The 17,642-nt window shown below is 31.4% G+C and overlaps 1 protein-coding gene and 1 pseudogene across 1 annotated transcript; one reads left to right on the forward strand and one right to left on the reverse strand.

Moving 5' to 3' along the window:
• Positions 1-17,642, reverse strand: part of LOC145053182 (polyubiquitin-like) — a 216,143-nt pseudogene that overhangs the window by 147,309 nt on the left and 51,192 nt on the right.
• On the forward strand, positions 11,942-12,672 carry PDF1.4 (defensin-like protein). Its single transcript, XM_079001188.1, has 2 exons — positions 11,942-12,099; positions 12,227-12,672. The coding sequence occupies exons 1-2, from the start codon at positions 12,036-12,038 to the stop codon at positions 12,511-12,513; spliced, it is 351 nt and encodes a 116-aa protein (XP_078857314.1). The 5' UTR covers positions 11,942-12,035; the 3' UTR covers positions 12,514-12,672.

A 17,642-nucleotide genomic window follows, 5' to 3' on the forward strand; every position in this document is an offset into this window, starting at 1 on the left:
TGGGACATGATTCATGATGTCTCAGATAAAGACATGATACTCGACCAGTCTTCTGCTACAATATTTTATTCAAATTTACCATGTTCTCATAATTCGAATTATGAAGAGGGATGTCATAATCATAATCGAAGTTTAGAACGCAAATAATGTAATCATGACTAAATTTGATTAAAATCTCACAACCTAAGCTTTTAGATTTGAAATGAAGTATAATTTCCTCTCCCTTAATTATAGCAAAACAACCTTTTCAACCCCTGCAACTTCACTAATTGAAAATTTTGTTTTCCTATAATTAACATGGCCAACTTGCAATATTTATCATAATTAATTATGCTCCCACTAGCATAATAAATATTATCTTACTAGCATAACACTTATGCTCCCAGTAGCTCTGACATATACTCAGAAATCAGTTGGACTTCTAGAAATCAATACTTTATTGACTTTCATTACCAAAGTTCCGATTTCTGATACGAGATGCTTCGATAAGACATTATATAAGCTTCGCAAAGTCACACACCTTTCCTTAGATAGCTCACATGAGTTTCTAAACAATTATGAAGAGGGATGACGTAATCATAATGTTTAGACCTTCGTCATTGCTCACAATTCGAATTATGAAAAGGGATGTCGTAATCATAATTGAATTTGAGAATACAAAATTCACAATTACTAACTATGTAAAATCTACTTAGTTAAAGCGTTTCCTCACCATCATTTTCATGAATCGGAGAGAAACCTTATGACAATTAGATTTTTTATGATGTATCTGTTCCTATCCATGTGAATTTATCAAAACAATAATCACAAGACAAGGTTAGTGACAAATCCAAGCTCATATGGATTGAACCTGTTCGATCTTAATTTCTTGTCACTTGGCAACACAAGGGCCTACCATTGCTTCCAAGTTGTTATGCAAACAATTAAGAACTCACAGAACTCACATGCACAGTCGACTTTCAATTGGAATGAGCACCAAAATAAGAATATGTCGACATGATAGGTTACAAATCTCAAGTCGTGTGTTAGTGATAAATTATAGGTTTTATCCTTGATTAGCTCTTGAAACTCTTTCAAGATCTTTAAGACTCCCACTGACCTCTTGACATATATGTTTCTCTTGTCAAGAACCATTCCTTGACAAAACAAATATTCAAGAGTTAGTGCGGATTCTTATCAAGACAAAACACTTCACACAATTGGTCATAGTTGGTCTTTGTCTTATCCAAGACATCACAACTTACCAATTTCAAATGTACAAGAATAAGAAACATCTTATTCTACATTTGACAAGTGTTGTAAACCTTCTAAAGATTATGTCACTCAATTCACAATCTTGGAGTATGACTCTAAGAATTGATCTTGGAGCGAAGTATGATTCATCTTAATTGATTTAACCATATCACAATTCATAATCACTAAGATAATCATAAAACAAGATACTAAAGTACTCTTCCATCTTTTCAGATTGAAGAAACTTTTATCTTTCTGCTTAATTTGGTTCTTCTCATTCGTTCTGTCATACATTGAAACTTTTCCAATGTTTCAGAATTATAATTCAACTTGTAAGTATAATCATATTTACTAAACTTTAGTAAATCATGACAAATAGTCTTATCGATCTTTGTGGTGGACCTGACCAGCGCACAACCAAATGTACCCAATCTCCTAGTCCTTCACTTGACTCACATATACATGTGAATAAGGAATTAGTCTTAATTTCCCAAAGATGAAAATTCTCATTCATCATACAATACGAGTTGCATGATTCCATGTTTCTATCCAACTGAAACTTGGGTGATGAGAATCTTTCCTTATTTGGTAAATTATGACACTACCACAAATGAAAGAATCAAATCTATTTTCCAATATTGTTATCAATGGAATCATATAAAAACCAATTTTTCACAAATGTCGTTGTAAGGGAACTTAAAATAAGATAAAATAAAAAACTTTTCTTTATTTATAAAATATTTGCAGAAAAACTTTTCCTTACAATGAAATTACAAGTGTAAACTATGTTGTTATTTATTCCTAAGCAATCTATCACAACTCTTAAGCAATAGCTCAAAATTCTGATCACCAAACCATGCGACTGAAATCCATCTTCGCGATCAGAATCAACATATTCTTCCTTTAAGCTTCCTTTCCTTTCTTTGATTCTTCAAAAGATCAAAATGTGACCTTGTCACATCACATAATAAGAATCTCCAAATAGAAACTTAATAGAGTTAGATAGTGGACTTACCTAAAGTATAGTTAAACATTTTGGCTTTATCATCTTTATGACCTTTTAGGTAAATAGGGCAGCTTCGCAACCAATTCCCCTTCTTTTGGCAAAAGAAACATATGAACTCTTTATGAATGGTACATGAGACATCTCAGACTTAACATTTCTCATTACCATTTGGTCAACCAGGTTGACTATGGCCGATCCCTTTCCATTGGGAAGAGAAAACTTTTATGGATTTCCAATGTCATCATTGTCAATGTCCAAGGATTTTTGGAAAGTAGATCTTCCAATCAAATTTGCTTCACTAGTGCTCCAAATCATTACTGACTCAACAACATCAAGCAAATAGGTAAGATCATTATGGGTCATGTCATGGTCCGTCACATAGTAGTCCTTAAAGAACCCACTATGTGACTTAGGAAGTGATTGAGGAAGCTAGTCAACAGCCAACTTCCTTGACACTTTGACACCCAACTCTCCCGGCTTGTCAATATGTGACTTCATCTCTAAGATGTGGGCACACGTAGACTTTCCATCTTGCCAATCGGGCTTGAGTGACCTCGAACTATTCAAGTCTTTGACTTGTGGGATAGGGAGAATAATTGGAGGAGGTGGAGGAAAAGAAGTATTATTTCCATTTCCACGATCCAATTGTGAAATATCATCTTCATTAGGAAAGCTTGTTCGAAAAGATTTTGGTAGACCATAGTTGTTTGATCTAGACATCTACAATGGGAGAAATTCAAGTTAGTTGATTCAAGTCCTTAATATAACACCCAATATGAAATATTAAGGCTAGGACCCAACACAATAATTTATAACTTGGAAGAGGGATGTCGTAATCCAAGCTATAAAATATTTGAAGATAGGTAAATGACGATTTACCAATTTCCACCACCAAAAACGAAAAGAATTTTGGGTCTTAAGTGAATTGAAACTCCTAGATCCTTTGAGATTCATTGAACTATTCAATGGCATGTTTAAATCTCGATTGTTCCCTTCAATTTTGTGACTGGGACGCCGAGGATCACAAACAAGGAGTGAATAACCATGCAAATTAGCTTGGTACACCCAATGTTACAACCACCTAATCAATGTGCCTGTTAACCACACATGCTCCATCGATCTATGATTAACATCAAGCTACCCTTTGCCATGCACTGTCAGTCCCAGATTAGTGTGCCATTTAACCATACATGCTCCACTAACGACTTAACAGGGTTTAAAGTGTAATTTCATGGGTTAGCACCATATTCACATTTTCCTAAAGTAACTAAGATTGAGAATTAATAAAGTTTAGTTACTTTATATTTATCATTACACTTTTAATGAAGGGAGATTTATAGTCATGTCCTACCCGTTCGGCTAACGACCCTCCATCAGTCAAGGAAGCGGTAGGTGAGAGTGGACACCCTTAAACTGCCATTTTTTATACCCCCTTATAGACCGGCTTCGTGAATGAAGCCTACTAATGGTAAGACTGACTTTACTCTTATATATATATATAACCTATAATATTATAATAGTATAAGGGTTAAATTTTAACTTTTTAAATTCTAGGGTTTAACTTGTAATTAAAGTATTCATGGGGGAAACTTTACAAATTCCAAAACTTGAGGGAAAGTTTTAAACAATTCAAAACTTTTCAATTTCATAACATACGAGTTTAATGTAGGTTTTAAAACTTTAATGAAGAGACTCTTGAACATCCATAACTTGAGGACAAGTTATGGAGTTCATAAAACAATTTATGATGAAAAGGACTCTTCAAATGAGTAACCTATGGTTTTTAATGAAGACTTAACACAAAAACTTTTGGTTTTCCATAACTTGAGGACAAGTTATCGAATCCATTAAAAATCATTAGGATCATCAATTCTACTAACAAACATGTCAAGAAAACTATGTTCTAGATTAAACTCATATGAACAAGACAATTCAAATCAAACAATTTTCATGTAATTAGCCTAACCATTAAACTAATGCAAAACATGAAACTTTTGATATTTATCTTTAGAATTGGATTAGCATGAACATTACCAAATCAAAAACAGGTTTGTAAGTTCAAAAACAGTTTAGGGTAATGTTCCTAGTCCAATTCCAGCCAAAAAAGTAGAAAATCTGCACTCTGGGCCTCCTACTCGTCGAGTGTATGAACCTACTCGACGAGTAGGATGAATCTGTTAATGGACTCGGCGAGTCCCCAGTGGACTGGGCGAGTCCATAGTCCAGAGAACCATATTTTCGATTTTTTCAGCAATTGCATCAAGTATATTTGAAAACCAAGCCTAGGCTCTGATACCACTGTTGGGTTTTGTATAAAACAACATCCTATGGTGCACATACAACCCTAAATACCTTGGATCTATGGTTTCACTAATTATATATGCAATGAACTTTCCAAGGTATTAATCCTATAACTAGCATGCAGTTGTCATATACCATACAAGATACTAGTTAGTGTAACATACCTTTTATGTGGCTGGAAGTCTTGAAGTATTTGGCCTTATAAGCTTAGCCCCAATAGTGTGGAAGCCTCAAATGAAGTCACAACACATCATGGAAAAAGGAAGAATTTGAGAGAGAATCTTCATGCACCCAAAACACCTCCATGAACTCCAAGAACAAGGCTGGCGGTTTTATGTCATCATATATGTATTTATATGTGTTGAATTCTAAGAGTCATGGGTATAACCCAAACCCATACCCATGGGTTTTATGATCTATAGTTCATGAGGCCCAACTGTTTATGTATCCATACGCAAACTTGATCCAACATGGATTCTAAGCCCAACACATATACATATAACTAATTACTATAATTAATCCCCATAGATTTAATTAGTATCTTTTGATCACTAAATTAATTCTTGATCAATACTAACTAAACATATGATTTCATATTAATATATTAGAGCTTATAATATATTAATAAATCATATATAACCTTTTCTCTCAAAAGTCCATCCTAACAAATTGTCCTGATGATATGTAACCCAAATGGACCATGCTACTCTCGAGTGGAGTGCATACCAATAATAGTTATGGGCTTAGACATCTAATCCAATAGGATTTGAGTGAAAAAAGTGAGTTACATGTAAAAGAAGAAAAGAGGAAATTACAAGAAAAAGTTATAAGAATTTTGGAGCAATCATAGTGAATATCAAAAGATCAAAATTCCGAAGAATCAAAAAAAGTTGAAGATACCAAAAATCAAAAAGGTGGTGAATTCAAAGAAATCAAGATCAAATTATCAAATAAGTGAAGAATTCCAAAGAGTTCCATATTGGTATCGAAAAGATGTAATTTTCTAGATTATGTATGCTTGGGTTGCTTAACCAAAAATACCTTGAGGTGAGGAAGTTTTATGTGGATGGATTCGGAGGGATGCATAAAATGAGCGTTGTTCAAAAGAAGTGAGCAAGTGTTTATCAGGATTGTAAGTATTTGGAATTAGGGAGGGTCCATTGGAAAAATTTTAGACACAAATGCATGCATTGCGGTCTTGGCATAATGGCTGGGTTTAATTGGAATTATTTTTTGTTATGCTAGTATGTTAAAATTCAGTTTTGCTTTGGGGCAAGCAAAAGTTAAGTGTTGGGTATTTTGATATGTGAATATTTACTTATATATTTTGTGTAGAATCTTATTACTTTTTGGCTATTTTATTCCAATTTATGATCAAAAGGTACTTAATTATGTTTAAATTGTATTTGCAGCCTAAAAGACATGATCGGAAGCAAAAGGTGGCGGGAATAGCAATCGGAAGCTCGAAAGTTGAAGAAAGAAGAAAAAGAGTCAAAAACCCTAAAGAACTCAGCGAGTTGAGCACCTAATCAAAGAGTAGGCACGAACATTCGCGAACATCGGGTGCTTTACCGCTAATATATTTTAAGTGAGGGACTCGGCGAGTCGGTCTATGGACTCAACGAGTTGCCCCTGTTTTCAGAAAACTATATAAAGGGCTTAAAATCACGAGACAAGGACTTCTCTTTGGAACTCTTGGAGGCTGAATTACAATTGGGAGTGTTGTTGGAGCTCTGGAAACCGATGATCAACCTTAGCATTCGATTTTGAGGAGATCAAAGGAAAATTAAGTTTACTCTTTTCTTAATCTTTTGTTTGAACCATGTGTGAATCATTAGATTTCGTTTTTGAGATATTGTTTGCTGTAATTATGAGCTAAAACTTGTATCATATGTTTAGGGTAGATGAATTTATGACTATGGTTTGATTTAGTGGCTAGATTAATATAATTTGGTGAATTTTGTTTTGTTAAGCTTGTTAAAGATCCTAATGTGTTAACAATAACTATTTCCTGTTAATTAACAAGTATATTAAGTTGCATGAACATCTCTTAATTTCTTATCTCATATAATTTATGTGAAAACAATATTATATTCCTAGTAATAGCAAACGTGAACCTAGGGATTAACTAGAAAATAGATAAGTTAATGTGTGAGCTTGTGTGATGAACCATCAACAAGAAGTTCATTGAATTGGTAATGTAATTAGCTTAGTTACAAGTCTTACTTAACTCGAATCAATAAACTAGGAAATTTATTAGTTTAATCAACTGATCACTGCTGGAATTAATTAGTTTTCTAAGGATTAGTAATAGTGAACATGAACCTAATCACTTTAATCAGTAACCAATGAAAATTTAATCCATTGCATTTTCCATAAAATCATCCATAGGAATAAATGAGTCGAACCTGAACAGAAGTCTCCTTTATTATTGAATTTAGTTGATTTTTATTTTCTTAGCTATTAGTTTCTTAGTTTGAGTGTTAGTTAAGTATTTAAGTTTCTAGTCTTGCAAAACTAGAGAAAAACCCTTTCCTTTTACTATTTGTTTTTAGATAATTCTAGTAATTAGCTTAATTACCGTTCCCTGTGTTTGATACCCTGCTTGCTAAACTATACCACTAATTGACAGGTACACTGCCTTTTGTGTGTCTACATCATATTTAAAAAGTAGGACTAAAACTGGTATATTTCACACACATCACTTGCCTAATACTCAAAACGACCAAATATACCGAGGCCCCAACTTGCCCTACTTCTTGAAGTGTATTACACCCTTCCAAGGTGATACTTTTAGTAAAACCATGTCTTCGACCTCGAACTCCAACTTGGATCGACGTCTGTCAGCATTACTCTTTTGCCGACTCTAAGTTGTCTGCAACCCCTACCTGATCTGCTGAATAAGCTTCGTTGTCTGAAGAACTACCTTTGTTTTACCCATGACCCTGTCGCCGACCTCTCCGCAATAGACTGGGGTACGACACTTCCACCCATAGAGAAGCTTAATTGGTGGTGCATCGATACAGGAGTGATAGTTTTTGTTGTAAGAAAACTCATCCAGAGGAAGGTAGGAATCCCAGTTCCCATTGCAATCTAAAACATAGGTTCTCAACATATCCTTGAGCATCTGGATGGTACTCTTGCTCTAGCCGTCATTCTGCGAATGATAAGCTGTCCGAAAGTGTAACCTTGTACCCAGTTCCTCGTGGAATCTCTGCCAAAATCTAGAAGTTTATCATATGTGATTTAAAACATAATTTATAAAAGTTGTTAATGACAAAGGTATACCTGTTTCTCATTGTGTCAAAATGCTTCTTTACTATCTTATTCTTTCCTCTCTTTATCTCTTTTGTTTCTGAATCAAAATCTTAATTTTCATCAACAAGTTGTTTTTATTTTTTTATAAAACTAGAACTTTTTACTTTTTTTAGCCATATTTTTTGTTGCTAGTACAATAGTTGTTATGAATATAAAAAATGGTTAAACAAATTTATATTAAATAAGTATACTTTCTTCAACAGATATTACAGTCACATGTTATTGTAGTAATAAGTTTTTACAACAAGTTATAATCACATGTGATTAAAAAAGTTTTTTGGGTTTTTTAGTTACCTAATTAATTAAATTGAATTATACCTTTGTTGTGTTTTATTTTAAACCTCCTTTATGTTGTGTCTTCTTCACCGACTCTTTTTCCTTTTCTGTTAGATTTTTCTGAGACATAAATACATATATAAATCACAAACAATAAAACAATGGTATTATAAACAAAACATACATTGTTATTAATAATTGTCGTATGTTTATATGTATAATCATATGTGATTTACTTTATAAACGATATTTAGGAGTATAATCATATGTGATTGAATTATACCTTTATCATTCTTTTGTTATATTATTATGTCCATTCTGCTTCTCCGCTGACCTTTTTTTCACTTTTTTTTTCTAGGAGTTTCTGAAATATGTAAATACATATATAATTAGAAAATCCCAAAATCGATTTTAATCACATACATGGTTATTAATAAATATTAATCACATGTGATTAAACATTTTCTTCATAACATATGCTAATCACATATGATTGAACCATATTCTTGGATGTTTTGTATATGTCAAAGATGGTAACATATTCAAGTCACATGTGATTAAATAAAGTTATGATAAATAAACACACATTCTTCATAACAGACTATAATTACATGTCTAATAAATACATATATAATTACATAGTCACATACGATTGAACCAAGTCATGATAAATAAGCATATAATATTCATAATAGATGATAATAACATGTCATTGGATCTCTTTTGCTACATAAAAGATATTAATCACATTTGGTTAAAAATAGAGTGTTAGTTTTTTATTTTTTATAATCAATAGTGATTTCTCAACTATCTTTCTTGGTGATATTTTTCTATTTATGTTATTTCTATGTAGGCTCTTCTTTATTTTGTTCTGAAATCTATAAATAGAGATGTAATTATAAAATCATATATATGATTAAACCAAAAGCATAATTTGTTCATAACATATTTTAATCACATGTGATTTAATATCTTTTTCCAGGATGCTGTTGACATTGTTATTAATATAAAATCACATGTGATTGAACTATGTTATGATAAATAAGCACACATTGTTCATATTAGATGTCAATCACATATGATTTGAATATACAAAAGATGTTAATGTGTCTAATCAGATGTAACTAAAGTGAAACTTTGTCTTTCTTTTCTTTTGATATTCTCTTAGTAGCTTGTTCCTTTGTAACCTTTTTTGCTTTATCTTTAGTGTTCTCTGAGACGTATAAATAATGATATAATCAGAAAATCACAAGAGATTAAACAAACTTATTATAAATAAACATATATTGAATAAATTTTAATCAGTTTGATTACACATTGTTCATAATAAATTTTAATCGCATGTTCATTAAATACATATATAATTAGAATATCATATATGATGAAACCAAGTCACGAAATAAGCCTATATTGGTCATAATAGATAATAATCATATGTGATTGATTTTTTTTGGTATATAAAATATATTAATCACTTGTGATTAATAACAGAGTGTTGTTTTTTACTGTTTAATAATCATTTGCGATCGAAATATACCCTTTTCAACCATTTTCCTTGACGATTTTCTTATGACTTTTTTCATAGTATGTTGTATCTCTGTAGGCTATTCTTTGTTTTTTTGAAACATATAATTAGAAAATCATATATATGATTAAACCAAAAGAATAATGTGTTCGTAACAGATTTTAATCATATGTGGTTTAATCTCTTTTGTGTATATAAAATATATTAATCACATGCCGGTAAACGAGAGTATAAATAATATATTATTTAAAACACAATGTTATCAAATGTAAGTTTTCATAATAGATACTAATTATGTGCAATATATAAAATAATTTTAGTTTATAACAGATAAAAATCATATATAATTGTACACTAAAAATAGATGAATCACAACTGATTATTGAATGATTGAAGTATTACCTTTTTTGTTAGCCCTCCTAGCAGTGTTTTTGGTAAATCCTTTCAGAGATTTTTTTTACTTCTTAGTTTCTTATATGTATTAAAATATATATTATCAGGAAATCATATAAGATCATACACTCGTTATAAATAAGAATTCGTTGCTCGTAATAGAATGTAATCACTAAATCATATATGATGTTTATCGTATATTACGGATACAAACATTATCATAAAATCATATATGAGGAAACTCAAATATATTATTATAGCACAATGTTAACAATATTTGGTTTACAACATAATATTAACTTTATCGACTTTTTTTTCTCATTTTTTTCTTTCGTATATTTTTGCATATGTTTTCTGTTTATCTGCATGTATAAAGCGAGATTATTAACATCATAATCAATAGATAAGCAATAACACAATCATTAATGAAAAAAAGAGCATAACAATAAAAAAAACCGTAGATAATAATTAAGATCCACTATTATTCAACTTTATTACGTCAATAGTCAGTTGATAATCATAAATGCGAGATTTTTAACATCATAATCAATAGATAAGCAATAACACAATCATTAATGAAAAAAAGAGAATAACAATAAAAAAAACCGTAGATAACAATTAAGATCCACTATTATTCAACTTTATTAGGTCTAATCACAAATGCGAGATTATTAACATCATAATCAATAGATAAGCAATAACACAATCATTAATGAAAAAAAGAGAATAACAATAAAAAAAACCGTAGATAACAATTAAGATCCACTATTATTCAACTTTATTACGTCAATAGTCAGTTGATAATCACAAATGATCTATCGATAACATCATACTCAATATATAACACTCATAAATGAAAAATATTGTATAAAACCCAGACACTCAATCACAATTAAAATCTAGTATTATCAACTACGATTGTAAATTTCAGTTATGATTGTTGTAAGTTCAAAAAAAATCACATAATGTGTTGTTTTTTACCTTTATCTGAAGCACTAGTTCCTGCGAAATTCGTTGGCGACATTTTTTGTTTTATCAAGCTGTTGTTGTTCGATTCAACAATTATCGTTGAAGATTTGGGGCCCTTTCGAGGGTTTTTGATTGAGAAAAGGTTCAAAAAGAAGTTATGCGGAACTCATGTGAATTAAATAGATAGACTTAAGAAACGGCGGTGTTTTATGAGACTACTCCAACTCATGTTTCTGATAGGAACAACATGATAAGTCTTGTACAAAGCATCCCATGCTAGCTTCCTACAATGTTTTGGATGTTGAGATTCTCCCAAAAATATTTTCTTCAATCAGCCTGATAAATGAAGAACAATGCTTTCTTGTCCTTCTGCTTGTTTTCTTGTAATTGAGTCACTTGTTGGGGTGTTCGTTTCCTTGTTCTTGATTTCTTGTAATTCAGTCACTTGTTGGGGTGTTTGTTCAATACCCCCTGCAGGTTCACGTAAGCCTTCTTCTACATTACTCCAAATTCCAGAGATTTATATAGAACCCTCATTTGGATACTCCGGTGATGGTAATTATTACCATTTAATTTTGATAATTGACAGTTATAAAAGGTTATAAACTTGTCAAACATAACAGTAACTAAAATATTAACTAATTTACATGTCATTCCATTAAACATAGTAATTAAATGTATAGTAATTAAACGAGGGTATAATTGTCCATCTTTTCAGTGAAAGGATAAACAAATATGTGGAAAAATCACTCCTTTACTAAAAGTTAAAGTAAGTTGTGGAAAATGATACAAAAAATGATGAGGTTAAATGTATACAATGCATATTCATCCACGAAAGTCTATACAAGACAACGTGTGTGGAAATTTTTGAAATCTTTTCTTCAATATTCGTGTTTATCTCTAGATAGTGTGTCTCCAAGCTCTGCTCGTTACTACTATAAATTTCCTCACTGTCTAGACCTTTTACTCACTGCAGTTATTCCAATTGTTCTCTGTATTTCTCATTAGAAAAAAATGGCAAAACCTTCTGTTGCTTTCTTCGCATTCCTTCTACTTCTCTTGGTTCTTGCTATCTCAGGTGCTTTAACTTTCTTTTAAATCTATTTTTGTAACTATGGATATATATTATAGGCGACAAATATTTGTCCACTTAATATTGTGGTTGATTAATTTTGTTGCAACTATATTTTGTTTGAATTATACAGATATAGCAACCGTGAAGGGAGAATTATGTGAGAAAGCCAGCAAGACATGGTCAGGAAACTGTGGCAACACAAGACACTGCGACGACCAGTGCAAGTCTTGGGAGGGTGCAGCCCATGGAGCTTGCCACGTGCGTGGAGGGAAACACATGTGCTTCTGCTACTTCAACTGTTCAAAAGCAGAGAAGATGGCTCAAGATAAGCTGAAAGCCAAAGAGCTCACCAAAGACGAGATTGAAGCCGAGAAACCACCACATGTTGAGCATCCAGTTGGACCCATTCATCCTTGAAAACCAAGCCTTATTTAAGTATGAATAAAGGAAAACTGCTTCGATCCTACTTGATGTATTAAGCATTTTCCATGTTGTAATTGTAACGTGTGCTTCATATGGAATCAACGGTTTATGATCCCATGCATGATATGATGATATAATAATTTTGTTTTTATAGTTTGTTTTGTTTTGAAACTTTAAGAACCAGATCCAGTTAACTTCGTAAAGAAGACGGTTGAAATTCCAAAACTCGCCTAAGGCTATGTGGTATCCTCACGGGTGGATTGTGTGTGAAAAGAATGACACGTAGATTTTTTACTATTCCACAACCAACCCACCAGGCTATGGAAATGGTGTTCACCAGTAGATTGGTGGTGAAGAGGAAAAAAGAAGAGAGAGAAAGAGAATGACCGATGTGAGGGAAAAATGAATGCACCAATCAAAAGGCCCGTCTTCATCCGTCTTCCCATCCACCAGACATCACTCCACACCCAAACCACAGGTACATGGGGCGGTGTTCACCGGTGAGTTGGTGTGCCACATAGGAAACTAACGCGTGGATTTACATCCACTCCGGATAGCCTAACACTCTAATAATATAGTGATTATACATTTGCTTTATTTAATAATATTTTTAAATATTTTTCAAAATAAATACATCTTAGAAGAAACTGAAATACATTTAAAAATTTAAAATCTCCAATAAATTTACAAAGTTAACTAATAGTTAAATAATCATAAAATTGATCTTCCATGTTTTTGGATCTATAAATTAGGATTGTAAATTGATTATTAATTGTAATATATATATATATATATATATATATATATATATATATATATATATATATATATATATATATATATAGAAAAAAATTCGATTAATATCATAAAATTCCTAAGTTTTTAATGCATAATTGGAAAAAATCATAATATATTTATTATTATTATTGCTATGATCACAATTTTCTCACAAAATTTTCACTCTAAACCATTTAACGAGTTTCATGGTTAACTTTTTTCTACTTTTTGCAAAATTAGTCCTAAAATTAAGTTTAAAGTTTAAATTTGGACCCTGTAGTTTACAAAAAATTACACAACATGAATTTTTAACTTTATTTTTTATATACTTTATTTATTTCGGTTATATATATAAATATATATATATATATATATATATATATATATATATATATATATATATATATATATATATATATATATATGGAGAGGATCAAAACATACGTAATGCTTTAGCTAGTATTTGCATCCATGGCTGAATGGTTAAAGCGCCCAATCGGGCAAATTCGTAGGTTCGATTCCTGTTGGATGCACTTTTTATGAGAACACCTAAAAAGTTGAGAACGTGAGAACAGTTTTGGACCAATCATTTTATAAGGGTATATTAGTAACTTTATATAAATATTAATTAATGATTTCCTAAAATTTAGGGATAATGATTTTAATTACCTAGCGAAATTAATATTTCCTTTTAGTTAATGAAATATATATAAATATTTTTTTTTATGATTTTTCCCAAAAATTATTTATGACTGTTTAAAAAAAATTACCAAAAAAAAATTAATATTTCCTTTTATATTAAATCTGAAAAGAAAATCTTAAAAAAAATATTATTTTCTACTATTTCACGTTTTTGTTTTTCAAAAAAAAATGAATAGAAATCCAATCCCAACTAAATACACTTCCAATCATAAATGAAAACATATCAAACTACAAATAATTCAATGCTTTTTTCATAATTTGAAAATAAAAAATAGTGTAAAAAGTATCATTTTTTCCTAAAATGAATACCTTTAATCATAAATAAATACACCATTCACATGAATACACTACTATTCATAAATAAATACAATCATTCACACACGAATACATTGCAATTCACAAATGAATACACTGTTATTTATAAATTAATACGCATTCTATCATAAATGAATACATGTGCTATTCATAAATGAATACAACTATTCACACATAACTACAACGTTATTCATAAATGAATACACATGAATAAATTCATAGTAGAATGACCACAAAGCCCCTGCTTCCAAGAATTGACAAAATAATAAAAAAGAACTTCATTTAAGGTCTGCCACATAAGAAAATCTTCAATCCTATCACCTCGCATATCAAACCATGCGCATAATTCATCAAAAAAACTTATATATTCCAAAAATGCCCTCGCTCTTTATCCTCCCTGTACAGTTAAAAAAATCTTTAATCCTTGTGAACCCACCCATCTTCTTGAATTTGTGTCGGCTAATCTGAGTCAACAAGAACCAACCCACAACCACCGCCATAGAATTCTTAACCTTATTCCCAAAATACCCTTCAGTCATAAAATCCCCATATCGATCTCGCCTTGAACAAATAATTCTTCCCTCTTTCGCCATATAATTCTGATCCAACCAACCAATAAAGCCATCAGAAAGATCAAACCAGGACCAGACATGTTTAGAAAAAAAAGTACCAAAAATGCCCCTGGTTAATACCACTCCCAACTGAACGCACATAATCATCTACTTTTATTTTTCTTCCCATCTAAACCTATTTATTAAACTTAATTGATTTACATTCAAAATAAAAAGAAAAGAGAAGAGAATCATTACCGATCGAAGCAACTGCCCCATCGAGACCCCTTCCCTCATTCCAGTCGAGACAGAAGAAGCGCCCTCCAACCGTCATTGTTGTTTTCATTTTCTCACCTAACGATTGATCGTCTCCCTCCTCGTGGCTGCATGACCACCGAACAGCCCATCTACTCATACCGTGTGACACCACCATGATACAAACAATAAATAGCTTAAACATAAGAACTAGGGGTGTTATTCGGTTTGGTTTTTCGGTTTTCGGTTAATACGGTTCGGTTTTATCGGTTTTTTTACATTATAAATTTAACCATAATCAAACCAAATAAGGTCCGGTTTAATCGGTTTCGGTTTATTCGGTTATGGTTTATTCGGTTCAGTTTAACGGTTAAACTAAATAAAATTCAACGCGTAAAAATAAATATTAAACTAAAAGAAAAAAAAAACTTATTTAACTATTACCAAACAAAGAAACTACATTAATATATAAAATATTATATTCAAGTTGTAGAGATAAGTTAATTTAACTTTAATCGTATATGAAAATGAAAGAAACAACTAAAAGTTATTTGATTAATTTGTTTTTGCTTTTTAATACAAAATATAAAACAATTATAACTTTTTATTGGTTAATAATTGAGAAAGTCATGGAAATCTTAGTAACTAATCAATAAATTTATATATATAAAAAGTTGATATATATATATATATATATATATATATATATATATATATATATTCGGTTTTTTCGGTTTAACCAAAACAATGAAAGTTTAACCAAAACCAAACCAAATAAGGTATCCTTATTCGGTTAACCAAACCAAATTAACCGAAAACCAAATAACCCGAACCAAATGAACCAAACTTCATTTGGTTCGGTTTGGTTATTCGGTTTTGGTTTTTTATGACACCCCTAATAAGAACCATGATACTAACAATAAATAGTTTAAACATGTAACTGATATGTACGAGACATTATACATTCATAGATGATTACCATGATTATGTGTCGTATGTCCTGTTTCTACTAGATCAGATATATACTCTGTCCCACTAATCTTCCCTTCTTTATTCAATCGAAGTTGCAATAACCCTAACCCGTTCAAACAATGACTTGAATCTTGTGGAGCAAATGACTATCTCTAGTCCTATTACAGCATAAAATCCAATAATTAGCTAGTCATTTTGTTGGTTTCCCAACCCCAAAAGACAAATAAAAACCTTCTTCTAACACATGAGATTTAATGTAGTTCTGAGGTTCAAAAAATTGATCAAATAAATAACTAGTAAACCTGTAGGTTAATAGCGGCTTCGATATCGATTGAAGATCAGAAGGCGGCAATTAGCGGTGGTGACAGAAGATCGGGTGGCGGCGTTCCAATATCATTTGAAGATCAAGAGGCGACGATTGGCGGTGACGATTGAAGACCGGGTAGCAGCGATTGAAGATGTCGATTGAAGTGGATGTCGACTGAAGTCAATGAGAAGAAGGGCTAAGAAACAAATGAGGATTGAAGATAGTGATGGTGACTGCAACGTGAGATGCAATGGTGAACAGATTTGAGTGGTGTATAGACGATGGAGGCGGAACTATTGATGAAGCCCTAGGTATCCAAGGCAGAAATAAAGATACGGGAATAGAAAAGGAAATAGACGAGACTTGAGAAATTTTAGGAGTTAGATAAAGATTTAATTACTATTATACCCTTATGACAATTTTAATGTTACACTTTAATTCCTATAATTTTAAGAGTTTACACAAATAACCCATTGAATAATAACCTTAGATTTAGTTTTTTAAATGGTTCAGATTTGTTCTCGCGTTCTCAACCTTTTAGGTGTTCTCATTTGATCTTACTCCTATATATATATATATATATATATATATATATATATATATATATATATATATATATATATATATATATATATATATACACACACACACACACACAGACTTTATTTATTTGTTGACAAAACTGCAAAAATGGTCCCTGTGGTATGCACTTTTTTGGGGTTTTAGTCCAAACCCTGACTTTTTTGGTTTCGTGGTCCTTTTGACCATGTTTTTACGTAAATTTGGTCCCTGGTCAAATTGAAATGACTATAATGCCCTTCTGATATATTTTTTTAATGTTTTTTCTATTTAATTTAAATGAAAAAGAAAATAAATAATTAATTTGGGCCCACATCTCTCTCCCTTCCCCTCTCTCTCCCTTTCTCTCTCTCTCTCTCTCTCTCTCTCTCTCTCTCCTGGTTTGTGACCTCATCTGCAAAAAACGAACCCTATGTCTTCTTCACCATTTTCTCTTCACCATTGTTGATCATTCAGCTTCAAACAGAAAATTAGTTCTAAAAACTCAGACCACAAGCTCGATCTCGCACACACATACACATACATCGATTCATCTATTTGCTCATACTCAAATCCAAATATGCAAACAACTCTTCTCTTCTCCTGAAAATCTTCCATTCCTTAATTCAAGATCAGTTCCAACTTCCCCCATGTACACGAAAGAAACCTAATTTCCAACCGGAATC

This window comes from Lactuca serriola, chromosome 5 (genome assembly GCF_051521515.1).
Source record: "Lactuca serriola cultivar US96UC23 chromosome 5, Lser_US96UC23_V15, whole genome shotgun sequence".
In the NCBI taxonomy this organism is placed as follows: Eukaryota; Viridiplantae; Streptophyta; class Magnoliopsida; order Asterales; family Asteraceae; genus Lactuca; species Lactuca serriola.